Source organism: Manacus vitellinus, unplaced genomic scaffold (genome assembly GCF_001715985.3).
Source record: "Manacus vitellinus isolate BGI_N305 unplaced genomic scaffold, ASM171598v3 scaffold_41_pilon, whole genome shotgun sequence".
NCBI classification, from domain to species: domain Eukaryota; kingdom Metazoa; phylum Chordata; class Aves; order Passeriformes; family Pipridae; genus Manacus; species Manacus vitellinus.
Window position 1 is genome coordinate 426,230 of NW_021940545.1, and position 27,409 is coordinate 453,638.

Genomic DNA, 27,409 nt, shown 5'->3' on the forward strand with positions numbered 1-27,409 from the left:
AAAATATATGTGAATTTGGCAGCATTTTGATACTGGGCCATTGATGCCAGTATCTGTTATATATAGTTTAGTATTTCATTACTTTGTGGTCTGCGCTAAAACATGCTTTCATGAGCATCTCTTGGTTGGAAGGGTCAGAGTAAGTAGAAGCCACTCTATAAAACTGTTTCTCTTAAGTGGTGCACAGTCAAATAGTTCTTAAAACTCAAGGGGTCATTTTTCTGCAGGTAAGACATGAATTTATGCTTTTGTGCCTCAAGTTCATTTTCTCACCCGAGCACTGGTGGTGTGTTCAGCACTAAACAATCCTTGACTCTCTGAGTGTTGAAAAGTCTTATCTCCAGGCAGTGAGATAAGAGGAGGGGGGGAGAAATGAGCTAATTATAATGGAGTTATTCTTTTTCCTAATATCCAGTAACTAGGATTAGTATCCAGTTATTAGTATCCTAATATCCAGTAACTGGATATTTTCCTAATATCCAGTAACTGCACATTGGCAGTTGAATTTGCTTTAAGCATACATATATTGGTATGAGATGATGGGGGTCTGCAGGCAGTAGGGGGTGAACAGCACCCACAGTAATTTATGCATTTTTGAATGCATAGAAGTTAAATATGAAGGCAGGACTGTTGACCTGGTGTTGTGCTGCCTGCCAGGGAAGAAAGCAGCTTAGGGGCAGCACTGCCCTGCAGCCTCTGTACATTGCCATTTCTGGGCTGGAATAGTTGAAGTGGATTTCATTCCCTTAAAGAGCTTTTGGTTTAGGAGTTCATCTGATTTTTGCCTTATGCCTCTTCCTTCTCTTTGACAACATCTAGTAGTTATTTAGGGAGAGCACATTCAGCTCCTGCATCTGCTCGGTCTCCTCAGAAAAAAAACAAGCCTGCAATTTAATTTACTCCCCTTTTTCCTCTTTTGGTTAGCCAGCAAGATTTCAGAAAGGGGCCCTGACCTTGTTTTCATTGATCAGTCTGCATTTTGACCCGAATGTGAGCTGGAGCTGTTGGGTTTTGTCTGCCGGTGCAGGCTGGGAAGTGCACAGAATACACAGCTCCCATGGGAATGCACTGAATGGGACACAAGAGGCTTTGAAGAGCTGGTTGCCACAGTTGTTTTTCTGATTCAGCAGAAATCATCTTTACTTGTATGTTTGAGCAAGAATCTTAGGTGTTTCTATCCCAAATATTTGATGATATTGGGAGAAACACATGACTTCAAACTCTGAGCAGGATTCTTGCAGTGGGACCCAGTTAGTAGTAGCTTATGTGTAACACAGAGGTGTTTCTGCCAAAAGTTATTAGTATTAGTTAGTTGTAAGGTTTTTCAGACATCAGTTTTACCCTTTGTGGGCACAGCCTTTAAATGCGAATTAATCTTGGTTTAGGTAAGCTGCTATTTCAATAATGAAAATAGAGTTTGGGAAAACAAGCACTAGGAGTGGGCTCAGCATCTTAAGGAATGTTGTTACAAAATAGTTTGCAAGACTCTGCCGATACTCTGGATTAAGCAGGAGCTGTCTGAGATGATGCCAGAGGGTTTCTGGTTCTTGGAGTTCTGCCTTTCATCAGACAATGCAATCAACGTGTTTTGTTTTCCTTTGTGTTCACAGGCCCTCGCAGCCAATGCTGGGACAGGGTTTGCAGTGGCAGAGCCTCAAATTGCCATGTTCTGTGGGAAGCTAAATATGCATGTGAACATCCAGACTGGGAAATGGGAACCTGACACTTCTGGAACCAAGAGCTGCTTTGGAAGGAAGGAAGAGATTCTGCAGTACTGCCAGGAGGTGAGTTTTTCTGGCTCTTCACTGCTGTGAAGGAATTGGATTCCAATTTAGCTGGTCAGTGGTAAACTAACCCTGCAGGAGACAAGATTGCTGTTGCCCAGCTCAATTCCCTAGGCTGTTTTGCTGAGTTACTGCCCAGGGAGGACACAGCAGTGGGATTTAGGAGCTACCTCTGACTTAGATCAGCTTATGCTGCTGTAAGAAGGTCCTTGGTCTGTAAGTCAGAGGTGTCCTTATCTGCGTTTGCAGGGCCTTACCCAAGTGTTCTGCCTCTGAGCAGGTTAACCAGTGTCTGCTCTGTGTTGTACCAAATGGAACCTGACACCTGTCTCAGTGACATGTTCATATCAGCCAGAATATTAGAAAGAAAATTTTCATTTAAATGTTGACAGTATTTTAAGCTCTTTATACTTTATTGCAAAAGATATAGTCTACTTTCACTGTGCTCCAGATATTCTGTAACGTATTGGCCTTGATAAGCGTCTTTAATTGCTCCTCTGAGGTGTCAGGTTTGTAAAATACCACAAGGAATGTAGTTTTTTTTTAATGGGAAAGGGACAGAATGCACCATGTCTGGACTGGAAAACTTTTAAAACTGTTTTATAAGGCTGATGTAACTGGGGCTGCATCTGGTTTACGTAGTAGAAGCCTAAATATAAGTCAGTGTCTGGACTTGCGAACTCAAGCAGGACATAAAGATCAAATGAATACATCATAAATGGAGCAGGCATGAGGAAACCTGAGGAGGTGGATGTGTGTTGGCTTGACGAGAGATGAGAGAGTCTGAAGATGCTACTAAACCCTCTTTGTTGGTGATTGCCCTCTTCCAGAGGATTTTGTACTGCACCAGAAAGAATGGAACAGATAAATCTCCAAACACAAATACTCACTCCTCTGCTGCCTGCAAAGCCAGACCCCTCAGCTTAGTGCCAATGAGGGTTCTTGCCCCTGACCTGGCTTTCTCCTGCCTCACAGAAGTGATGACATATTTCCTTTCTCAAGCCCCGTGTGACAGACAACTGGGAGCTTTTTTATGTCTTCAGCTGTCCTAATTTTGATCTAGAGGAAAGTGTGTGTGTCCATGTGCAAACTTGAGCTTGTTTCTATGTAGAGAATCAGCCTCACCACTCCTGGTAGGAGCTGCTTTGCACATTGTGTCCTTTCTGGAGAGAAACCTCTGTGTGTGTGCTGTTAACAGATGTACCCAGACCTGCAGATCACCAACGTGGTGGAAGCCAACCAGCCTGTGAGCATCGACAGCTGGTGCAAGCGTGGGAAGAAGCAGTGCAAGGACCACACTCACATCGTGGTGCCCTACAAGTGCCTGGGTGAGTGCCGGGGGGCTGTGCATTCTGTGGGAGGAGCAAGCAATTCCTCCCAGGAACAACTCAGTTCCTAAGGGTTCTCTCATATCAGGTTACCATTTCCACATCCAGCTTCCACGTTTTTCTTTCCATAAGATGGAACTCTGCCTTTCTGGAGCAGATCGACAGCTTGATAACAGCTGTGGTGAGATAATGGTGCCTGGCATGAGAAAGAAATTCCCATTCTCTCTGCAACTGCCATAAAAACCTGAAGGCTATTGTATCTGAGTATCACAAAGACACTGGGCTTTAATACTCTGATCCTATTTTTGTGGAGCTTTAATATTTTGTTGCCTTGGAGACTTAAATGCTCAGTGTGCTCAGGCTTCCTGCTGTGGTCTTGGCAAGAGATCTCTATTCTATTTCAATGACTATATTTAAACTTTGCAGTTTCAAAGAGGCCTTGCTTCTTGCAGCTGTATCCCATGTCCCCACTTTGAACTGTGAAAGAGTAGGAGATAAACTGTGATGGACTTCATGGTGCTTTGCAGAATGTCCCCACCCACTGGAGTCAGGCAGCGTGTGTGACTGGTTTACCTTGTGCTCCCTGCCCCAGGCGTGGCTCTGACGCTGCACTGCTCCGTGGCTGTGCTCAGGACTGAGCTTAGTCCCAGCTGGCTGAGTTTTTTTCAATCGTCCACTGGAAAAGGCTTGTTCTATAAGAAGTCTTAGGAGAGTCTGATTGCTGGGAGCATTCATTGGGAACCAGTTTTCATAGTTGATATCCATATCTCGGGTTAACATGTGATTTGACAGAGGAGAACATCAGCAAACCTGCAGAACCATGTGGGTACTTTGTCCTGTGTTTTATACCTTCCACTACACAATCATAAAGCATTTCATTAAAAATGAAATTTAACATGGACACATCCTGGCAGAAAGGTGCTTGTCTTTATAAATGTGGAAATTTGGGTTTGGGAAGCAACCAAACCCAGCTGCTTATACAGAGAACTTCTGATGGAAATAAGGATGAAAGCAAGATTCCCTGGATTTATAAGGAGTCATCTCTTTCAGAAATAATCCTCCCCCAAACCTATTCTCCAGCTGAAAAATAAGCTGATTTTAGTGATGTTGCCCTAAAATTTGATAAGCATTAAACTATGTGTTCAGGTTTTTCATGAACTGTGTCTCTCACAGTGTGCATGACTTGCACACCCCAGCCTGGGAGGCAGCTTTGCTTTTCAGATGCAAGCTGCAAGTCAGGAGTCCACATCTATAAAGCACCTTCTCCTTTAGCACTCCACAAATTGCTGGTTGTAAAAGGATCTTGTGTTTCTCTGTGATTATAGTCAAACTATGGAATTTCATTCCCATTCCTGCTTGTGTCTTCCTTGATACCTTAATGCACATTGTATCTTGGGTAGGATATAAACCTACCATGTTTAACCCTCTCTGCTTCCCTTCACCAGAGAAAGGTCCTTTGTATTTCAAAGGTGAAGAGGAGAACCCAAAGCCTTCTGCCTTCAGTCCACAGAGCCCCAATCTCTTGGTTTTAAAGTTTGCTCAGTTTTAGTTTTCTTATCAGGAGCATTTAAACTTTTTTTACTTAACTTATTAAACTGATAGGGAAGGAGAAAAGATTATTAACTCAAAATTCTAACTGGGCTGTTTTGAGACAAGAAAATGGGGAAAATAGCATCTCTCTTAGTTTAAAATGTAACTAACTGCAAAGGGATGATGAAGGCCAGTTGATTCCATTATCTTCAATTGTCATCAGATAATCTGTCCCTAACCTCTCTTTAACTTCCCTGTAGAAGTGTCCATGTGCCTTTGGTATCAATACTGAGGGGTTGCAAAACACACTGGGTGTGCAGAATATTTAAAATATATTTTGACAAGATAATGTTGAAGATTGATTGAACAAAGAATTGTGCTCCCTGGAGACTGTGAGAAAAGGCCTTTGACTTAAAAACCTTTTCTGCAGTTTTAACAAATGATTCCTAAAGCTGCTGGTCATGTATGCAGGGAATGTTGCTTTGAAACAGTTGAAGATCTTTTCCTGATCTTCTTAGAGTATCTAGTCACGCCCTTATTTTAAAATTATTGAATGTGGCATTTAAATCGGCAAGAAAGAGAGAAAAACCTCAACTTGGAGAAAATACCGTGGTTTGGATCCCAGCGTTCACTGGGACTTCTGGGCTAAGAACAGGAAGCGACGCTCACTTAGTTCTGATCCTTATTTTCCATGTGTTGGTACCTCACTGAATGATGATGGAAATTTAGGCTAAATAGCTTTTAAGTGCAACTAATACAGAGTCTGTAGAGCAGACCGATTCTTTCTCTCCCATCTTCCTCAAAAGCAAAAGTCTGGTTTTGGCACAAAGATTGTGCCAGAGCTTCCTCTTGCTGGTGAGGTTGTGGTTTTCTAAATGTTGCAATACAACATATTTGCTGACTCGGGTTGTACTCTGGTTTTTGGGCTATACAGTTTTTATTTTTCCAGCCCTCTGTGTTTTGTTTAAGGACTGTCCCAGGCAGGGAATGTGCTGCAGTTGATCCTGAATTAAACCATCTGGAAACAAAACAAAACAAAACAAAACCAAACAAGACTTGCTCAGATACTCAAAACATAGATAACACTCAGGGCATATAAAAATTTCCAGGTTGTTTCAGCAGCAGCCAGTGTGTGAAGGAGCTTTGATGTGATGCAGCTCATTTAGAAATAGGGGATTAAGTGGTTTGAAAACTTCTGTGTGCAGACACAATCTTTTCAAAGACTTGAGTGAAATCTCTTCAGTCAGTTCTTTTGGTTCCTTGAACAACGGTTTATTAACTTGTACTGTAAACTTTGCCTTCAGGGTCAGCAGTCAGCCCCTATTCCTGGTTTTACCGTGGAAATTCAGACTGGTTTTGTGTAGATTCTCAGAGCTAATTTTCAGAACCGATGTGACTTGTTCCCATTAGGAATATTCCAACCCTTCAAGCCACATGCACGACGTGTGCTCTGGGGGGGCTCCGGTGGTGGCTTTGGGCAGGTGTGACCTGTGTCCGCGGTGTGTTTTCAGTGGGTGAGTTCGTGAGCGACGTGCTGCTGGTGCCCGAGAAGTGCCGGTTCTTCCACAAGGAGCGGATGGATGTGTGTGAGAGCCACCAACACTGGCACACTGTGGCAAAGGAGGTAATCAGCTGCTGGAGCAGCAGTATTTAGTCTGCACTTGGATGCATGCAGTTTTGGAGCATAGCAGTGTTTATCTCTGGGCTGTTATTCCCATATTCCAGCCAATGGACTGAGGCAACAGCAAGGAAATGAACATTTAAAAGTACTCAGGTGACTCAAAAAACCTGTGGAGCCACTGAGTTATTGTTCCCTCATGAAAAGCTGTCCTAAGTCGCTTATCCAGATCATGGAGCTAGGAACTGAAATCAGCTCTCTGGGATGCTGCTTTAACCAGTGCTTCATCCCTCTTTCCAGGGAGCTGCAGTGGGCATAGCATAGTTCCTGTTTTTCTTGCACATTTTGCTTTAATGTACCGGCTGCTGCTGGGGATTTGGTTGGGAGGGTTTGCCTGGGAGCAATCTGAGTTTCGTTGGGACTGATTAGTGGAGGTTTTACATAAGAGATGGATTATCTTCTCAGGATAAATGCAGCCCGTGGTTTTGGGGTGTTTTTTTGGTTCTTTATCTGACTAGCTAAACTGCTGCAAATGCTCTGCATACCCATTTGAAGCTGGGGTAGTTAAAACAGGATCATGACAAAATGTACATGTTTTCTATTTTGTAGAAGCAGCAATTGTAGAAGCAGCAGCACATCAATCAGTTGTGATGGTGCTGAAAAAGATGAGGTTAAGGATGTTCCCGTTAAAATTCCTATTTCTTTAAAATCCTGTGGGCAAAAACCTCTCTAAATAAAGCTGTACTAGAGGAATTGCCTTTTAATTGAGGATAAACTTGTTAATGTCTAGCAAATTGAAAAATCATTTGTTTTAAATGTAGTTGGAGAACTTTTCCAGCAATATTTGGCTCATTTAAAATCCTTGCTGTAACAAAGCAAAGCACAAAAGGGTTCTGATGTGCATAATAAAACTTTTCTTACTTCATTCTTTGCCGAGTATGGCAAAGCCAAGTATTTCCTTAACTTGAGAGAGGTGTATAGACATAATGTCTGATCATAGTTTGCATTTAACTTTTTACTTGAATTATCTGATTGATTTTCATCTACAGCACGTTAAAATAATCTTGACACAAAGTCCATTTGAACTATTATTCACTTACTCCAGTGTAAAGTTTAATAGATAACGTTTAATGAAACAACTAGCCCAGAAAAGCAAACACCCGTTCTGGTTCTTTCAAGTGCTCTCTCCCTTGAGTTGGCACAAAATGTTTAGCTGTTTCTCCTGAAGTTTGCCAGGCTGACAAACTAGCACTTGTTGGGGCCAGGGTGTGATACATTAACAGCAGGAAGCTCTGAATCTGGGAATTTTCTGGGGATTTTTTTGCCCTGCAAGTTTCAAATCCACTTTCCTTTGATGTTCACTCCTAGGTCATATGTTGCTGTTGTGTCACATTCTTGGGACCTCTGATAGGCAAACTTGAGGTTTTTCCAAAGGAGGGGCACGATGCTAAACTGACCTGGCTGGGCTCTCCTTTCAGGCCTGTCTGACAGAGGGGATGATCCTGCACAGTTATGGGATGCTGCTGCCCTGTGGAGTGGACCAGTTCCATGGGACAGAATACGTGTGCTGTCCTCAGACTAAGGTTGTGGATGAGGCTCTGTCCAAAGAGGAGGAGGAGGAGGAGGATGAGGAGGATGAGGATGAGGATGAGGATGAGGATGAAGACTATGACCTTTACAAAAGGTAGGGTTCTTTCTTACTGGTTACCACCGGCTGCTTGGGAATATTTCACACAGCAACTCCCTTGTGCTGAGGGTTGAGAGAATTTCTGTGCTTCTGAATTGTGTCCTTAGCTTGAAGGAGCCTTGCAGGAGGACAAGTGACTTTTTTATTACCGGAGGAGCTCAACAGCCCCTCTCCCTTCATCCTTGGGCAGAGAGAGTTGGGGTCACTCATCCCGGAGAAGAGAAGGCTCCAGGGAGACCTGAGAGCCCCTTCCAGTGCCTAAAGGGGCTCCAAGAGAGCTGGAGAGGGACTTAGGACAAGGGTCTGAAGGGACAAGACACAGGGAATGGCTTCCCTCTACCAGAGGGCAGGATTAGATGGGATTTTGGGAAGGAATTGTCTGTGAGGGTGGTGAGGCCCTGGCACAGGTTACCCAGAGAAGCTGTGGCTGCCCCACCCCTTGAAGTGTCCAAGGCCAGATTGGACAGGGCGTGGGATTGAGGATAGGGGAAGGTGTCCCTGCCCAGGGCAGGGGGTGGAACGATATGGGTTTGAAGGTCTCTTCCAACCCAAACCATTCCAGGATTCTACAGCAGGCACCTCCCCCAGGGATAGGCTCTCACTTTCTGAGGAAAGCTGATGGGGAAGTTCAAGGAAATGAGAGATGTCCCGTTGCTGTGGGTGATGGGCCAATCAACAGTCGCTACATTTATTTTTCTCATCTCTAGTGTTTCTAGAACAGATGGAAAGAGAATCATTATTCTGGTACATCCCTGATCAACCTTAACTTTACCCTCTAATATAACCATATTCTTCTAGTGAGTTCCCTACAGAGGCAGGTGTAGAAGACTTCACAGGAACAGCTGTGGAGGAAGATGAGGATGAAGATGACGAAGGGGAGGAGGAAGAGGACGTGGTGGAAGACCGTGATTACTACTATGACAGCTACAAGGTGGATGATTACAACGAGGAGACCCCCACAGAGCCCAGCAATGACAAGGCTGTGGCTGAGAAGGAAGTGAGCAGTGATATGAAATGTAAGACACATTCCAACATCCAGGCCTCTTCCTCCCTTGGGATTATCTCTGTTGGCTGTCAGTTAGTGATGGGGTTTTGATCAAGTCAATAAATGCCACTTGGAAATTTTATTTGCCAGATAAGTTAGCAAACAGAGGAAAGCTGATGATGCTTGTGTTTCAAGTGTTGAAATTAACTCTCGAGAGCACGGGCCATATGTTTGCAGATAAACAGCAGTTCTGCTGGCAGGGAGCCCAGTGTTTGGCACGCTGAACAAGCACCTCCACCAAGGTGCAGTGATGAGTCAGAAAAACTATCTGCGAATTCTGGAAAATCTAAAAGAGGCATTTGGGGCACACTGTAAGTTTAAAATCCCTGTTTGGGGGTGATTATCTTGGATTTGGTGTTTTATATAAAAAGGAAGCTAGAAGTGGGCCATACTCTGCAGAGGTGGCATCAAGGTGCTATCTGGCTATTTAAGAGTGAGGAACATCCTTAGTGCTGCCTTTGCATAAACACTTCTCTTCCACAAAAGAAAGTCAGCAGCCTGGCCCAGCTTTGTTCTATGATAATATATCCTTTGTGCATTATTAAGATCCACTGCAGCTTTTGTTTAGTGGTCGGTGCCCTCACAGAGGGTTGATGGCGTGGTGCCTCAGTTATGTGATGTCCTATACTTTGTGTGTAGAAGTGTCTGTAGAGGAGAGAGGAGGGGAGAGGGAATGAAATTCAATTAGCTCCAGATCACTGAATCATTGCCAGCAGTTCTTGCATCTTTTTGGTAAAATGCCAGCATGCTGCAGATAATTTTACTTGCTGAAACAAGGCTTAGCTCATATGTGTCCAGGGCTGTTACAGGTCTGCAGGTATTGAAAGAGACTTAGAGTAGTATGACTGGGGTGTCTGTTTTGGGGGTACACTGCTTTTTTTCTCCTAGTACCACAAACGGTTCCTAATTTATACACAATATCTGTTCTCTTGCCTCAGAATAGCCCAGCTGCTATTGCTGGCTGACCATGAAGCAATCCATGTGCCATGGCTGCACGGAGTTTTAATATTTAGTGCACAGATGTTTCAAAACTTAAAAACTGAGGCTGGCATAGCGGTCATTCCTTTTGGTTAACCTGCCTTTTCCTGTGCTCTTACACCTCCCCTGTAAGATGTGGAGTGTCTGTCCAGACAGAATGCAGCAAACAGGACATGTTGGGATGCTTTAATGGACCCTTCCATCACATTAGTTTTATACAGTGGAGGATCTCCCCCTGGAGCACCCAGAGCCTGATGCTGTGCCATCAGCAGAACAGATCCTTGCTGTTCCAGCCCCTGGCTAAAGAGAAATCACCAATGAGAGCTCTATGTTGAGAAAGAGCGAGCTGCTCAGCTCACTCCAAAGCACCATGTGCAGGCACCTCCCTGATGTTATGATGGATGCTTTGGCCACATTAAGCCCCCCAGAACTGACAGAAGCCCTTTGGTCACTGAAGGATTTGGAAGGAGAGGGATATTTACAACTGTTCATTTGTGTTACTTTTGGACTAGCCACTGATATCCCAGCCCCCCAAGGGCCTGGGACAGAAAAATAATTCTTTTGAGACAACTAATCTCTCCATTCGTGTCATTCCTCTGAAAGCAATTCTGCACCCTTAATATTGGTCATAATGTTTGATCTTGAGCCTCAGGCCAGGGAAAAACTGGGAGACTCTGATAAACATTTCCTGCTGTTGAGGCCAGCGCTGGTACCCCAGAGGAAGGTGTGAGGCAGAGCCACCCCTGCGTTGTGTAGGTCACTGAGCAAGGCCTGTGCTCCTCATAGCTCATGTTCTACCCCATCTCCACACAGCTGTCTGCTCCCAGGAGGCCCTGACAGGGCCCTGCCGGGCTGTGATGCCTCGCTGGTACTTCGACCCTAACAAGAGAAAGTGCATTCGCTTTATATATGGAGGCTGCGGAGGCAACAGGAACAATTTTGAGTCAGAGGAGTATTGTATGGCTGTGTGTAAAAAGATGAGTAAGTCCTGCCTCCCACTGGCCCTTTGCAGCTGGCCACTGTCTGTCTGGCGTGTGGTGTCTCCTCCTCCTTGCCTGGGGCAAGAGAGGACCCGTCTGTAGCTTCTCCCTTTGGTTCTGGTGTCTGTCTCTTTGCAGCAGTCTCCTCCTGTCTCTGCTTCCCTAGGTCCATAGGGTGATCATTCCTGGGAAAAGTAGCTCTCACCATATGCTGTCTGTGCTCCCTGTTGGCTTGCAGCTCTTGCCGAGGGCTCAGCTGTCCTCTTCAGGTCTGAACCTGGGACCAGGGGCTGTCTCTGACCTTGCCTAACTGGCTTTCTTTCCAAAACAAATGAAAGGAAGCCCTTGCTCCCCCCAGTCGTGTTACCATGCCTGTGTTTGATCAGTAGGTCCTGAAAAGCAGGATGCTGCTCGGTGTTCTCCTGGTAATAGGCATTTTGTTGCTATTTTAATTTTGGAAAGTATCAGACAAATAGTATAGAAATCAGATTCCCAGTTTCAGCTCAGTATGAAATATGAATCACGACTCAATCCCTATGTTTTTGAGTGCTTGAGGTTTTTGGCACCAATTTCAACTGGCTTTTATGTCAGATGATAAAGATACCAAAAACATTTTAACCTCCTTATTAATCTTATTGTTGAACTCCAGCACTTCCACTTCAGCTACCATTAAAGCCTTTTGAAAGGCTTTTTGTGTTATCTGGGGCTTGGCAGCCTGACTATACAGCCATAATCCTGTTTACAAAATGGGTTTCATGCAAGTGCTTTAGATTGGGCTGATCTGACTGAGGCAGGGAAAGAAAAGATGTGGATGTCAGGAGCTTTTGGGACAAAAGTTTGTCCTGTTACAGAGGGATTTGGGGTTGGGAAGAGGGTTATCTGTGTCCAAGCCTGGTTCAGAAATGCCATGAGCAGGCCCAGAATCCAGTACTGATGTGACATTGTCCTTTGCACACAAAAGTGCCTGTGTTGTATGTTCCCACTATTTTCCCCCAGTTAGAGGGAAGGTGGGTGGATGCAGATGTGTGTTAAACTCTTCTCCTGTGTTCATGCCGAAGTGCCAGATTAATTTTTTTCCGAAGCATGCTCTATTTCAATGATGTGTTGGAGGTTTTCCCCCCAAAATAACTAATACAGATGAAAAGTTGCCTTAACTGTCCCTTTCTGCCCTCCCTCAGGCAAAGGGCAACGATGGAGTGCATCATGTTTACCATAGTTCCTCTCAGAAAGGCTCTGGGATGTGTAGTGTCTAAAACTGTAGCACAGGAGCTTGGTTCAGCACTTCCTAAACTGCAGAACACAGCATACAGAGCCCCTGGTGTGGATTTTGCAGATGCTTGAAATTTATCTGTTTTGAAATTTTGTTTTTCCCCTTGTCGAATTTGGATGTCTTGAAGTTACAAACCATCCAATGTATTGGACAAGTCACTTTGTCACACTGAGCCTCCTTCTGTCGCTGTCTTGTCTAATATCATTGCCTGTTAGTCTTGCATGGTGCATCTGGTAGGGAAGGTAGGTTTGAAGTGTAAAATATTGGGGAGTGTTTTGTGCAGATTTATTGTCAAAGCTCCCTAATCATATTAATGATGTCTGGAGCCAGCTTGTTAGTGAACAGCTAATGCACAGAATGTCATTTAAACCATCCAAAGCCAATGTGGAAGGAAAGAGAAAAGGAGTTCTTTATCGTGCATCCAAGTCCCTGTTTCTGGAGCTGAGCAGTGCTCATCTCAGAACTGGGAAGGCTGAGCAGGTGCTGGTCGCCACAGTGCATGGCTGTGTTTTGGGGTGATGTAGCTGATGTTGTGCAGTGAATTGGCAGCTCAGAGATTCCAAACTGGACTCCTGGTAGGTGGTTCAGTAGACTCAACCTGCCAGATTGTTAATGATGCAGGCGTGGAGATCCCTCTCCTGCCCTGCCCTTTGCAGTCCAGGATCCCGGGTTTCCAAGCCCTGCTGACGCTTCCCCTGTCCTGGCAGTGCCCACTGATGATGTGGATGTCTACTTTGAGACCCCAGCTGATGACAATGAGCATGCCCGCTTCCAGAAGGCCAAGGAGCAGCTGGAGGTCAGGCACCACAACCGCATGGACCGGGTGAGTGTGTGCCTTCAGCCTGGGCGCTGCTGCCTCCCTGCTGCCCGGCTTTATCTGGGCAATCTGATGGTGGAAAGGCTTCCTTTCCAGTTCCAGCCTTCCATGTGTTTTTTGCAGTATGAACACACCATGGCAGTTAGATTTTTATTTCTGCAGTGTTGGAAGAGAGGAATTAGATTAGATTAGATGTTAGGAAGAATTCTTTACTCAGAGAGTGGTGAGGCCCTGGCACAGGTTGCCCAAAGGAGCTGTGGCTGCCCCATCCCTTGAAGTGTCCAAGGCCAGGTTGGACAGGGCTTGAAAGGTGTCCCTGCCCATGGAAGGGGTGTTGGAATGAGATGGGCTTTAAGGTCTCTTCCAACCAAACTATGCTGGGATTCTATGAATCATTGAGGGTACTTGGGTCGCTGCCCAGGGGGCTTAAGTTTTTAAGCCCCACAGCAGCTCTGTTGTGCCTTCAAAACCTGGCCAGGCTGTGCCAGGATCTGCCTGTGGAGGCAAATGAATTTGCAAAGATCAGATGTAAATTTGTCTGTTGTTGATGTCTGTCCTTTTTTTGTCCAGGTGAAAAAGGAATGGGAGGAAGCTGAGCACCAAGCTGTAAATCTCCCCAAGGCAGAAAGGCAGACTCTCATCCAGGTAAGAGTGGAAGGACCTAAAGAGGAAAGTTACTGAGAGAGATTGTAATATTCAGAGCCAAAAGATGACTGAGATGGAAGCACAGCCTTCCTGCTCTGTCAACAGCTGCCTTTTAGAGCAGGTTTGATTCAACTACATTCTTTGTTCTTAAAGATGGAGATGATCTGACCTTGTGCCAGGTCCTTTCCTAGACCCACTAGTAGGAAGTGATCTCGCCCTTCAAGCATAGCGACAGCAGAGCCAAATTGTAATTTCAGACCTTTGGCCTGTTTTGCACTACCCAGTGGCCTCAGAGTCTGGTTCAGACTCAGCCCTGGCTCTGTGGACACACATTTGCTGTCGGGACAGACTTAGTGAAAACCGCTTAGATAGCAGATAAAGCTGGTTTGCTGCCAAAATGCCAATCTTGGGCCTTATGGGGGGAGTTCAGCTGGACTGTGAAGTTAATCAAGGATATTCGTGGTGTGGGATTGTTAGGGGAAGGCTCTTCTGGTAGTGACAACTGTATGAATTTCCCTCAAACTAAGTGACTGACTCCAACTTTTCATCCCACTTCGGATTTTATCCTGGAACACAGTTTTCTCTCCGCATTTTTTAATGTAAGTCACTGTTTGGAACTATGTGCAAGTCCAAGAGCCTGCCATCATCTCTAGTGGAACATAACAACTCTTAGTCATGTGTTCCAGTTGGTTTGGAGATGCTATGACTTTTGGAGGGGTTATGACCTTTCTAATAGAAGATACAGAGATTTGATCTGAAGGTATGCTGATGGAAAATCACCTATGCAATATGTAAACCCTTGCAAATTCAAATTAATGGTTCTAGGCTGAAGGGATCAATCCTGTTTCCATACTGCAGGGTTGAGGGAAAGAGTTGATACTGTGTCAGTCATTCAGCACAGCCTGCTCTTTATGTGCAAGGTCATTTTCCTTCTTCAGACCTTTGTAATGGCCTATGAGGGAAGTTTGGAAGGCAAATTGTCAGTATTGAATTTGTAAAGATGAAGTCTGCATCAGCATCTCTCCTACTCCTGTAAAGGGGTTAGACATGGAGTTTGACAGTGACTGTTAGTTCTAAGGAGTGACATGAGTGAGAGCAGGTGACCCTGGTCACACAGGGCATTTCATGCACACAGCTTTCTTTGTCCTAGCACTTCCAGGCCATGGTGAAATCTCTGGAGAAGGAAGCAGCAAGTGAGAAGCAGCAGCTTGTGGAAACTCACCTGGCTCGTGTGGAAGCGATGCTGAACGATCGCCGTCGGATCGCCCTGGAGAACTACCTGGCTGCCCTGCAGGCTGACCCACCACGGGTGAGCTGCTCTCCACCACATTTCTACAGCAGGACAGCACTGGGTAGGAAGTAATGTGGCAATGTCTTGATGAGAAGGTGGCCTGTGACTTGCCAGGGCAGAAATTGGGAATAGGTTCCTGGGAAAGCTTTCTCCATCGTGGCAGTTTGTGCTGCAGACTTGGCAATGGGACTCCTAATTGACTCGCTGGTGAAAAAGCCCTCTACTTTGTTTGGTGTCCATAAGGCACAGTTCAGAAGGTGTGGTGTTCTCAGTCAAAAAGGCTTAATTAATAAGTGTTCTGAGTCAAAGAGGCTTGATTTGAATATGTCCTGAGTCAAACAGGCATAATTTAAAGAGAAAATATCTAAGAGGTGAGTGCAGGTGACAGATCTGTCCAACACCAAAGCAGGCTCCCATCTGAGGTGCTGTTTTCAGCTGTGAATCTGATTTGACTCCCGTGGGTTTGAGCTGTTCCCTGCTCCCCTCCCCAGCCCCACCGCATCCTGCAGGCCCTGAAGCGCTACGTCCGTGCCGAGAACAAGGACCGGCTCCACACCATCCGCCACTACCAGCACGTCCTGGCAGTGGACCCCGAGAAGGCTGCACAGATGAAGTCCCAGGTGAGGAGGTTTCATTTTCACCCAGCCCTGGCTGTCAGAGGCTCTGAGAGCCCTGTGTTGTTGGGTACTATAGCAATGTCACCCTTGTGCAGAGCTTTCCCTCTCCCCAGATACACTCCCTGCACAATTTTCCTTGGTGCTTGACTCTGTAAAAAACTGAAACTCTGATTTATTTTGGCCACAATGACAAGTCAAGGGATTTAGAACTAGTTCAGTATCGGTATTGTGTTTCCTTTTATAAAACACCCATGAAATTATTTGTTGAGAGGTTGGTCTTCCTTGAACATACTTCCTCACGCCCTCTAAGACCTCATGTCTATGTTCCTTTCATTAGGCTTGTTCTTCACTGTATTGGGGGGCTGTGGGAATTGTGCCTCTGCAGAGGCCTGGTTTGCAAAGCATAATACGTAACCCTTTCCAAGCACTTGGTCATTGTCGTTAACCTTACCACAAGTCTTGTTTTGATGTGTGTACGTTGTGCTGTTGCACTATACTGTACTCCTGAACAGCTAGAAAATAATTTTCCTCCTACTGGGTAGTGTGTGTGAATGTGCTGCTTGAAACCTGGCAAGAATAGTTACAGATACTCCGCAAATCTTTGGAATTATGTCCTGATACTTGTTTTCACTTGTTTTAAAATGGTAAAAGGTTATCTAAAAGGTCCAGCTGATTCAAAATTCAAATGAAGAATGGCCTGATAACATCGAAAGGTCTGTTCATAAGGGCTCAGAGAGAACTGACTGTCCAGTCGCAGCTTTAGGAATGTTTTCCCAGTTCCAGTTTGTGGTTGATATGCTGCTTTGGAATATCTTTGAATTTTGTAATGTATGAAATATAAGGAGAAGGGAAAAGAACAGAGAGCTGCAGGGAGACAGTGTACTAGAGCATATCCAGTGCTGCCAAATGGAAGAAATAAGCTGAGGAAAAATGCAATAAAAAGTGTATAACCAGGAGATGGAAATATCCTGGGTTACGAGTAGGACAGGGAGGGGCAGAGCAGTATCACAGTGATTTTCTAGAAGTGAACCTCACCCTTGGAGGTGCCAGGTCCCATAGGTGTCACCTTGTTTCTGGGTACTGGCAGTGAACCTTCTCCTGGTGTCTCCGGGGTTGTCTCCCACTTGCTGTTGTCTCCCACTGGCTGTGTGATCCTCCCTCAGCTGCACATCCTCAGGAGGGGTGGGGCACTTAACGCTGGGCAGAGCTGACCTTTTGCTCTGGATGTGGAATTCGCGATTGCCTTTTCGGAGACACATCAAGCACAGTCCACCCCAACACTTTGTTCTGCTGCCAGAGCCCAAGAGAGAGTGTGTGAACTGTATTCTTGTGCTAAACCCTGAGCAGTCCTTAATTCGTTCTGAAGGCTGCAGTGTCAACAGATCGACATGAGAGGGATGTGGGTGGTACAGTTCAATTGCCATTCCCTTAACTTTTCAGCTGCACTTTAAGCTCCTCAATCGATTCCCTTGATTGACAAACTGCCACATGTAAAATTAAATTGCTTTCATCCTTGCTCTTAAAGGTCAGGCACACATCAGACTGTAAAGCAGGTCCGTCCAACTCCTTGGGTTTCTTCAATGTTGGGCCATCCATATAAATGTTCTCCAAGCTCTGTGTGATCCTTGATTATGCAGCACCCTCTTCAGGTCAGGCCTGACTTCACCACTGGGCTTACTGTGCTTGGGAGGAGCAATTGGAGGTTGCACACAGTTCGAATGTATTTCTCAAACGAAGGGAGAACACTGTTGCCAGTGAGTGGGTGTCAGACAAATGTAATGCCACCGTTGGTATGAAAGGCACCTTTGTTCTGAGACCAGAGTTGATAAATAATATTGTGTACTCCCTTTGCCTGTATTTTTTCTAGCAGTCGGGGATGATAATCCATTTAATAAAGCACTTGCAGCTGCTGCAGGAGATGAATTATGACCCTGTCTGGCATATGGGAAATACCAACCTCGGTGGTATTTTGGTGTTTCCAGTGGAGAGCTGGTTACAAGAGTCAGCTGAATGCTCTCTCTTACCCCCAGCACTTCCCAAAATACTGAGAACAACATATACAGATGGCCAGTTCCAGGGAAGAGTGATGTGGTGGAGAGATCAGTCAGAGAATTGACTAGATAGCCCTGTGTCCCATGGCAGACCCACCAGTTCTAGATATTTTATTAAGCAAGGGAAGAACTACGAAGTGACTGACAGTCTATGCCTACTCCAACACACTCTTGTACATCTGCAGGTGATGACACATCTCCATGTGATCGAGGAGCGGATGAATCAAAGCTTGTCTCTGCTGTACAAGGTACCATATGTGGCTGAAGAAATCCAGGATGAGATTGGTGAGTGTGTGTGCCAGTTCATATGCTGTGTTAAGACTCCAAGCTTTTATATCCAGTGGGCTCCCAAATGATTGGTAGCTCCTCTGGGGGGATGCCCTTGACAACAAGCACTTAAGCTTAGGCTTAGGTACCGCAGGGCAGACACTCTGGGGTTTGTAGCACAGGCAGTGAGAATAGCTTGTTCCCAAGAACTTTCACTGTCTCCATTTAAAAAAAAATCAACAACATTCAGAATAGCAAAGCTGTCTCTCTAAGGGAGGTGAAAAAGGTCCATAAAAATAAGCAGATGGTTTCCGGTTTTATAGTTTAATCCCATCTTGCCAAACTCTCTTGCCACATCAAGCCTCTTGGCCCTTATTTGCATGTATTTCTAACAAATAAGAGAATTTACTGAGAATTCCAGATGAGACTTCAGAGCCTGCAAGATAAATAACCTGGCAGCCTTGAACATGTTCCCCTGCAGCTCTGCCTCAGCGAGGTTCAAACCATCTGCCCCTCTCTGTCCCTGCCAGGCTTCGTGCAGTTTGTGGAATAATTTCTCTTCTTCCTTTCAGATGAACTGCTCCAGGAGCAGCGTGCAGACATGGATCAGTTCACATCCTCCATTTCTGAGTCCCCGGTGGATGTCAGAGTGAGCTCTGAGGAGAGCGAAGAGATCCCCCTGGATGGCAAACCCTTCCGCCCATTCCAGGTGAAAACCTTCCCAGCCGTGCCCGACAGTGAAGGTATGTGCAGCTGGAAATCAGGCTCACTGGTGTGGTTTTGTAGTCTGTAGGCTCAGCTGGAACAGAGAAAGCTCCATCCTTTTGGGTGATGTAAGAGTAAAGCAGTTGCCCCAGCAGTACCCTCAATCTGTCCATTGGAGAGGCAGTGCCACTCTGAGCAGTGCCACTCTTGATTTTCTGATTCTCCTCTTTGCAAAATTGTCCTCTCTCTTTTCATTTTGCAGCAAGTATTAAATTTTTCCAGTGTGGCTTGACTCTGAATTTTCAGTCTTTAACCAAAATGCTCTCATGTAGCATTAAGACTTTGTGCCGTGACCTGCTGAAGGGCTGCAGGAATTCTCTTTTTTTTTTTTTTTAAATACATATCTCTATTTTGTTGACAGCTGACGTGTGCGTGTGTAGGTATTTTAAAAATGCTTGAACAGAGTCCTGAGCTTAAAGAAAGCTGTAGACTAAAAGCTTTTCCCAGGGTCTGAGTCAGAAATCATGCACAAGCCTTTTTTCCTTTCTCTCTTAATCTCCTTTCTCTGCTATTTTTGTTTTTGTTTTCCCTCCTGCTAGATCCTCAGCCGGATTTGTACCATCCAATGAAAAAAGGTTGGTTCTAAGCTGCTCCCTCACAGTGCTTTTAATCACTCTCCTACCTCCTCAGTGTGTCTGATAGCTCATTTTAGTTCCATGCTCACCTTGGTTTTCATTTCCCTGCTCTCACTTAGATCAGTAACGTTCGATTTGCTTGTCTAGGGCTAGAGTTAAAGAAATTACTTAGTCTGAGCATCTAATTATGTGTGTTCCTCCCTGATGGGCTCACAAGAGTCTTGGAGTGTGTGGAGGGGCTCCTTTGCCCTAGAGAAATGTGGCGGTGTGTCTGCAGCCCTGTGGTACTTCGCACCTCTCATGTGACACTGATCAGATTAAACCTTGCCATGCTGGTGGAGTCCAGAGGCTTTTGTGCCTCCTGTGGAATCTGTGCTTGATCCCCGATGACACCACCAAACCAGGAATGAGTGTTTTGTTTCCCAGCTAAATGTCCTCACAGGGTGCAGCTAGTCTGGGACAGATAAATTAGGAGTTTCCTCCTTCGTGTCTCCTCAGCATCACCTTTTCACATGTAGCATCTCTCCATACCAGCAAAGTCCATGTGATTATCCATTTCTCCCTTAGCTCGGTGTTAATTCTGCAGTAACTCAGTGCCTGGCTAAAAACAGGCTTTAAGAGCAGCATAGAAATATTGGCATTAAATCAACATGTTGTTTAGCAACACAGTCTCAGGTAAAGAGCAGTAGAAATGTGACACTCTTGCAGATCAGTGCTACATGTGCTCTGTGTGAGGAGTAAACCCAGTGTTTTAATCTGCCTTTGGCTCCAAATACATAGTGCAGACCTCAAAGGAGAGCAAAGGATTTTGCTAATAACCATTTCACATGAGCACAAATAGTTCTGTAGCACCATGAAGGCCAGATAGCTTGAAATTGTTCTCATTATCCTGCTTTTCGTTACAAATGTAAGTCACCTTCATCCCTCTTGTGGAACAGTGTACAGCTGATTCAGTGTGCTGACTACTCTGGAAAGAATTGGGATGGCCTTTAGTTTGATTTTATCTGCTAGATTTTTGGAAAACTGCTTTGTTGACTTGAAGATGATAAATTTTAAATTTGTGCTAGTTCTCCCTGTTGGAGTAAATGTAAGAGTTTCTGATGACCTGAGGACAGAGTTCCTTCTCTTCCTTCCCTTTTCATTGAATTGCTTGAGGGCTCTGAGGGAGTTTTGGGATTGTTTTTTTTTGTGCAGGTGTGTGGGGGTTTTATCCCCCGGGAAGTATATAATTTAAACTGTGCCTTTGAGCTACATAAAGCTGGGTCTGTTACTTTGTACGGCACTCTGAGACCAATAGCAAAGCTGAACTGCCAGCCCTGGAGACTGTGCTGCCTTGGCTCCAGAGACTGGAATGAAGCAGCCACAGGCCAAAAGCTGACACAGTAGTTCTGTGCAAACTGTTTGTGGCCAGTGTCTCCTGAAAATCCCAATCACTGACTTCCACAATAACGTGACCTGCTTCGACAACTGAGAGAAGTCAGACTGGCAGCCTTGGCCGTGCCTGGAATCTGATTACTGCCTCCAGAGAAAAATGGGATACACTAAAACCCAGGATGCCTCGGAGTTGGAGCGAAACATTATTTCCGTGGCATTTTCAGGCAATAAAAGCTTGTCACTGTAAAAAGTTGCCTTGGAGCCAAGTAACCTTTCCCTGCAGCTCATCAGAGAGCATGCTGCCAACTTCAGCAGCAGTTGACATAATGTCTTAGGCAACCTGCAAGCTCAGCAGCCCGTGCAGAGGGGTTTGCAGTGACCAGTAAAGCCTCAAGTTCTGTAGTGGTGTTTCCCTCCCCTCGTGCTCCTCGTTGTAAGGATCCCACTGAGGGTTTGAGGCTTGGCTGTCCTGCTTTTGCACCTGTGAGTCACAGGTGTGGTGAAGGACGTGACATTGTCCCTCCTGACAGTGGAAAACTGGTGTTATCCCAACATGCTGTGTTATGTGAGGTCAAAGCAGTTTGCATCAGACTCTTCTCTTATTGATCTGGTCTATTTATAAACTCTTTGGATCAAAGCAGTTTATGCAGAGCAGCCACCCTCTGTTAATTGATGCCCTTCTCTTGAGCCTGTGCTAGTTCCAGCCTGGAAATGGGGGAGTGATGTCCTGGTACAAAGCCTGCTGTAGTTCTCTGCTCCTCCCTTGCCCTGGGATTTATTGTTTCTGGGCCTGTGCCAAATATGGGACAGCCACTCCTTATAGAACTGAGCCGGGTGACCTTGGAATTCTCATTCCTGAGGCTCTTGTTGGTGTGCCTGACTCCAAAAGGATGGGTGATGCTGCCTGTGGGAGTGAAGGCATTCCCTGTGTGCTGGCTCTTGGCAGGGGGGTGTGTGTGCACTTCCATCCTGGGGGTCCCGGTGAGGTGCTGGTGACCCTGGGGTGACACTTGCAGATGTCACTGTGCTCACAGTTTGTGTTACACCTTGCCTGGGGCCTTCTAACAGCAGCACTTAGTGCAGTATGTCTGCATTGACACTTCAGCCTGGTTTTGGTGAGTCCTGTCTGCTCCTCTCATTGCCACCTCATTTCCTCTCATTAACAGCCCCCCCTAATCACTTGTCACTGTAATGTAGCTTGTGAGCTCCCTTCTGACACAGCAGCATGAAGACAGGTTAATACTCAGCGGTTAAACACGAGCCATGGCAGCTCTGCAGATATAAGTGACCCTCCCAGAGTGTCCTGGGGGCTGATGGGCTCTCCTTGCTCTTTTGGTGCAGGTTCTGGCATGACTGAGCTGGACGGGCTGATTGGCGCTGAAGAAAAAGTGATTAACAGCAAGAACAAAGTGGATGAAAATGTGGTGAGCTCTCCACCTTTATTTTGGGAAGCCAAGCCTGCCGTGGACACTAATTAATAGCAGTGGCTTGTTTCCATGTCTTGTTCCTGCTCACAGAATGTCAGTGTGTTCATTATCCATCTGGTGTGGGGGAGTCAGTTTGTGACTATTGTAGGCTCTTAATACTGATTAGCATCAGAAGGGTGGGAGGGGGAGGGAAGGACAACTCAAGATCTTTGGCAGTCTGAGCTGGAGAACTCTGATTTAGGAGCTGCTTTTCCTAAGCAGAGACCCTTTGATGTCCCTTTATTTTCATAGGTAGCTTGCTGTGTGAACACACTGAGTGCTGGTGTATTCTGTGTTCCCACCTATTTGTCATGGCAGGAAAGGCCTCACCTTCCTCTGAAAGCAAGTGGCCCAGCAGGTATTGGCTCTGTCTACAGTGCAGAGAATTCTCGAGGTTCTAGTGGCAGCTGCTGTGCCTCAGTTCCCTGGGCTTTAAAAAATAAAAAAGTCACCTTCTGACTTTCCTTTCAAAACTGTTTTAAAGCCATGTGTTAGATCTTATACAGAAATGCTGGCTCCAAAGTTAGGACCTATTTTTTTATTGTTTTTTCTTTGGGGCTTTAGTTTGAGGTAGTCTGGAGGTACATAGTTGTGGTACTGACTCTGGTGGCTTTAAGTGGTGGGGAACATCCCACACTATTGAGACCAGGGCAGAGAGAGATGGTAGGTGGTTCTGAGCCTTTGCTAGTGTTCATTGAAGGTCTCTAGTCTGCCTGCCTCTTCCTTTTCCACCCTGTTTTGTGTGGCTCCTTTCATAAAACACTTTTGGCACCATTTTCAGGTAATTGATGAGACCCTTGATGTGAAGGAGATGATTTTCAACGCGGAGCGTGTTGGTGGGCTGGTGGACGAGCCGGTACGTGTGTACAGTGATTGGCAAATTCCAAGCTGGATTTTGATTCCCATGCATTGCTGAATTTGGGGTTTGGTGCCTGGATGCTGCTCTGGGAGGTCAAGCAGAGTGGAATAATTTACAGCCCTTCTGCATAAAGATGTAAACAATGAACACACGTTGGATACTCACCTGGCTCTTACTGCAAAAGTGTTTTGTGGGATAGGGAGTTGATGTGGGTCAGTGCTTGCCCAGAGGCACTAAGGGGGGAAAGAATTCTGTATTCATTATCCTTTTGCTGGAATGTTTAGGGGTGGAATATATACACTGTCCAGTTTATAATGAGTCATGTCTTGATACCACAGATGGTTGAAGACCTTATTAGTGGCCACCATTTAGGTTTGTGTTGAGCATCTCCCTCATGGCTCTTACTCAACCTGCTCTGTTGTTTTCTTCCCTCCAGGATAATGACAACTCCCTCCGTGATGATTTCAGCTTCAGCAGCAGTGCCCTGATTGGGCTGTTGGTGATTGCTGTTGCCATAGCTACTGTGATAGTCATCAGCTTGGTGATGCTGAGGAAGAGGCAGTACGGGACCATCAGCCATGGCATCGTGGAGGTGAGAAACAGCTCCATAACCAGGGATGAAAATAGTCAGTGCTGAATCACATGTTGTGTGTGGGGGGCGAAGATGGCAGGAGCTGCCAAGCCATGGACAGCTCTGCTCCTGCTGGGTGAAAATTAACTCTGTCGCTGCTGACACTCACTGGTGTGTAGGGGTCAGTCCCCGGCGTGCCGTGCTGGCACCTGGCACTCACACTTACCACCAGGATTCAATTAGGCTTCTTGGCTGGCTCAGGACAGGATTTAGCAGTAAATGAGCTTTTCAGGGGATATCTTTAGCAGGGCAGTCTGTCACTCAATCCGTAGCAATTTGTCCTCCTGGCTAATGGCAGTGACTGTTAAGATGGGCTGAACACTGAGGAGCAGTTCCTTCCTTGCACATTTCTAATGACAACTTAATGGAGTCCAGGGAAAGCTGCTTTTCCCTTTGCCCAACTGATGCAGGAAATCATAACGACCTCTTTAATGAGAGAAGTGGGTCCCTGATTTGTAACATTAGCTGGGTAGTAATGACAGATTTGTGAGAACATCCCCACAGAGGCTCGGCTGGGCAGGAGGCACACAAACAAGCAAGTCGGTAAAGCTAATTAATTTTGCAGCTTACCTTTTTTCCCTGTTTACTGCTCACCATGTTAGTTATTCAGTGTTTGTTTGTCACCTCTTATTCTATGGAATAAATGCTGGACATGCCTCCTGTGAGCAGTAACATGGTTTTTCCTCAGGTTGACCCGATGCTCACCCCAGAGGAGCGGCATCTGAGCAAGATGCAAAACCACGGCTACGAGAACCCCACTTACAAATACCTGGAGCAGATGCAGATATAAGAGAGATGAAGATACAACAACCCTGACCGGGAAAGGTGCAGGGCGGAGGGCCAAAGTGGTCCAGTGTTTTGGATCAATTACTGACCAACAGTTGCTTCGAGAGGACTTCATCTTACATTCAGAACTCCTGGATCATTAAGACTATAATTACTACTGTAGAGTTGCAATTTCCATTCTTTTAAATGGGTGAAGAAATGATAATATAACAATATGATATATAAATCTCCTTAAATGGGAAAAACGGATCTATTGCAGATATTTGACTGATATGTAGTTTTCTTTTTTTTTTTTAAATAATCTAAAAAATACCAGTTCCATTGTACTGTTGTCCATTACAAGCTCTATATATATAAAATGGGAAATGTTGATTTTTATTTCTGATAGACCACCTGTATATTGAGGGTCGTTTGTACCAGCCCACCTTGTAAAAAGGAGACAGTTGTGGCTCTTCAGTCGTTTTGGCTTTTATATGTAAAGCAGTATTCTTTTTTCCTTTTTTTTTTTTTTAAAGAGAATTTCACTGGGAGTTGCAAAGAGATTAATTTAGGGATAGGAGCTATGACAGCATAAGCAAGGAAGCAATTAGGAATGGTAACTAACAAAAATCCTTATAATGAAAAAAAAAAGGAAAATGAGAAAGAAAAAAAACCAGAAAACCCCCATCCTCATATGCCAGTGGTGTGCACCCTGCTGCTTAGCAGCTCGGGCTCTAGGAATCAACACTCCCTGGAGGCAAGGAGTTAAAAGGCTTCTAGCATCTCTGTTTATAGCTGTTCTAGTGGAATGTTAGAACGTGGTTTGTGCATACAGGGGTCTGCACATTCCCCTTCCCAATTCAGTTCTGCTCTAGAGTTGGAAGTTCCTGGTATTGAATTGAAATCCTTTGTTCGCAGTTTCCTTCAGTACTCACCTGGCATTAACAGCCCCCTCTTGCTACTACTTTCTAATTTCCCCAGCTCTCCTGCCTCACCAACATGGTAAGTAGTTAAGAGCCGCAGATTTTGGAGCCTTTGCATCTCTCTGGGTGACGTTGGGCCCTGGGCACAGCTCTGGGTGTTTGCCCAGAAATGACAAGTCACTGCAATAACCGGGACCTTGGGAGCTGATGAACACAGAGCTCACTGAGCTGGGGAGGGAAGAGAGACACCTTGGGAAAGGGATGCTGTTTGCCTGCTGTAAGGGAAATGGGATGCATAGGCCCCTAGAAGACCAGAAGGGGTATTGTTCCACTCGCCATCATGTCTTTGTAATGCTTGTATAGTTGGTGTTAATGCTCACGGCTTTTTTAAATCTGGAGGTTCTGGTAACCTGTGGTGTATTTTTTCTATTTTTCCTGTGACTTTTATTTTTTCTTCCCCCTTCCGTGTCTCTTCCCACTATGCACAGATTTACCTGCAAACTCCTTGGTGTGATCTGTGGGGAATGTACAAAGTTTAAACACATCAATAAACACTTTAACTTCCAGACTGTTTCTTCTCTTTATTCTCGGGCTTGGTTTGTTCTCCCTCCTCCTGCGGTGTCCTACTGAATCTACAGAGACCTTTCCCTGCCTTCTCAGTGAGAAGGACTGTGCAGGTATTGATGTATAACCATGCCTGGAGTCTTTAGTGGTGTTTGCAGGTCCTTTGTGGAGAGAAGGAGGTGGGATCATAACCAACTCTCTGGACCTTGAGTAGATTTACAACAAACTGGAGCACAGGCTGGGGAGATCTGGGACTGCTGCTTGTTTCTGGCTGTTTGGGGAAGATCCTGTGGAAGCTTCTCCTCATTCCTGGGATGCAGGTGGCCGCTGGCACAGCCTGTGGGAGCGAGCAGAGCCAAGGCACCCTGTGGTGACAAGCTGTTCTGTCCCCAAACATCCACCTGCACTTCCTTGGGACAGAGCTGGGCTGGGAGCACAGCACAGCACAGCTAGCACAGTGGCTGTGCTAGCTGTCTCTCACAGCCTGGGTCACCCACAGGCCTTAGGAATGGGGTTGGGCACAAGAAGGGCTGCAGGAAATCTTAAAATTCCTGGATATGAGGGCATGGAAAAAGGCCTCACAGTGACACAGGTTCTGTGAATGCAGATTCGATCCCTGTATGGGCCATTCACTTGCGAGCTGGACTTGGTGATCCTTATGGGTCCCTTCCACATCAGAACATTCTGTGAACTCTGTGAGTGCTTCTTGTGAATGACCATATCTGAAATACTTTGAAGACACTGTTGCCTGTGTATTTTGGTGCTGAAAAAATCTCCGGAGCAGTTAATTAGGGGTGAGATAAGAAAGGGTTTATTTGCCAAGGCAGTAGGTGATATAGACGCGCGCAGGCCGTGCCTGAGAGGTTACATTTTATAACATTATCCATCCAATCCCAGATGTGTCCACCCTTTGGCCCTTCCTCTGGTCCACCCCGGGCCCTCCCCCTGAGAATTGGGTCTGGGGGCTTTTTGGGACCCCTTACTTCCTCATCTTCACCATCTTCAGAGCACAAAGGACACATAGCTACCCAATTTTTGACCATATTCTGTGGTTTAGGCCCTGATACGCTGTTCTCCAAACAGTCTGGGCCTTTGCCTTGACAAAAGACTAAACACTGCTAGTGAATTCAGGGGTAGGTTTGATATGGGAAGCACAGAATGGGGTAAGAGGGTTAGGGAATGTGTAAACAAGGGAAAGGAACAAGGCAAGAAGGGGTTTCTGCTTCTAAAACCTACCTATAAAATTTACAAGTTTTACAAATATTAAAAAAATAAAAAATCATTAGGGGCTTAAGGCATCAACACGAAGCCCAGGGCAGGATTTGCCTGACAATGGTTAGTGTTCCCTGTATCACTGCAGATGTTTTTGTTTTATGAAGGGAAATAACTGTTTGGTTTAACTCTCTTTTCCAGAACATCCTAAAACTAACAGCCTGTAAAGCTCAAAGCTGTCTCTACTCCTCTGTGTCATTTCTCTCCATTCTTCTCCTTTGAAGTGTGACCTCGAACACTCTCATCTCGGTGAAATGACCAAAGTCATTGCCACTTGAATGTCATTTTAGGAGGCAAGAGACAGAAT

General features: G+C 45.5%; 1 protein-coding gene across 5 annotated transcripts; it reads left to right on the forward strand.

The window, feature by feature from the left end:
* The first annotated feature begins 1,614 nt into the window (after window positions 1–1,614).
* Window positions 1,615–25,832, forward strand: APLP2 (amyloid beta precursor like protein 2). Of its 5 annotated transcripts, none has more exons than XM_008929389.3 (17): window positions 1,615–1,784; window positions 2,983–3,112; window positions 6,154–6,266; window positions 7,739–7,944; window positions 8,746–8,963; window positions 10,784–10,951; window positions 12,928–13,043; window positions 13,608–13,682; window positions 14,833–14,991; window positions 15,465–15,593; window positions 17,827–17,926; window positions 18,481–18,651; window positions 19,213–19,248; window positions 21,964–22,046; window positions 22,870–22,944; window positions 23,384–23,539; window positions 24,267–25,832. In XM_008929389.3, exons 1-17 carry the CDS (start codon window positions 1,665–1,667, stop codon window positions 24,366–24,368), a joined length of 2,157 nt encoding a protein of 718 aa, XP_008927637.2. In that variant the 5' UTR covers window positions 1,615–1,664; the 3' UTR covers window positions 24,369–25,832. The 5 variants fall into 5 exon arrangements, with proteins under 5 accessions (XP_008927637.2, XP_017934117.1, XP_017934118.1 ...); XM_018078628.2 differs by having other exon boundaries at window positions 21,964–22,043; XM_018078629.2 differs by lacking the exon at window positions 19,213–19,248.
* The last annotated feature ends 1,577 nt before the right edge of the window (window positions 25,833–27,409 follow it).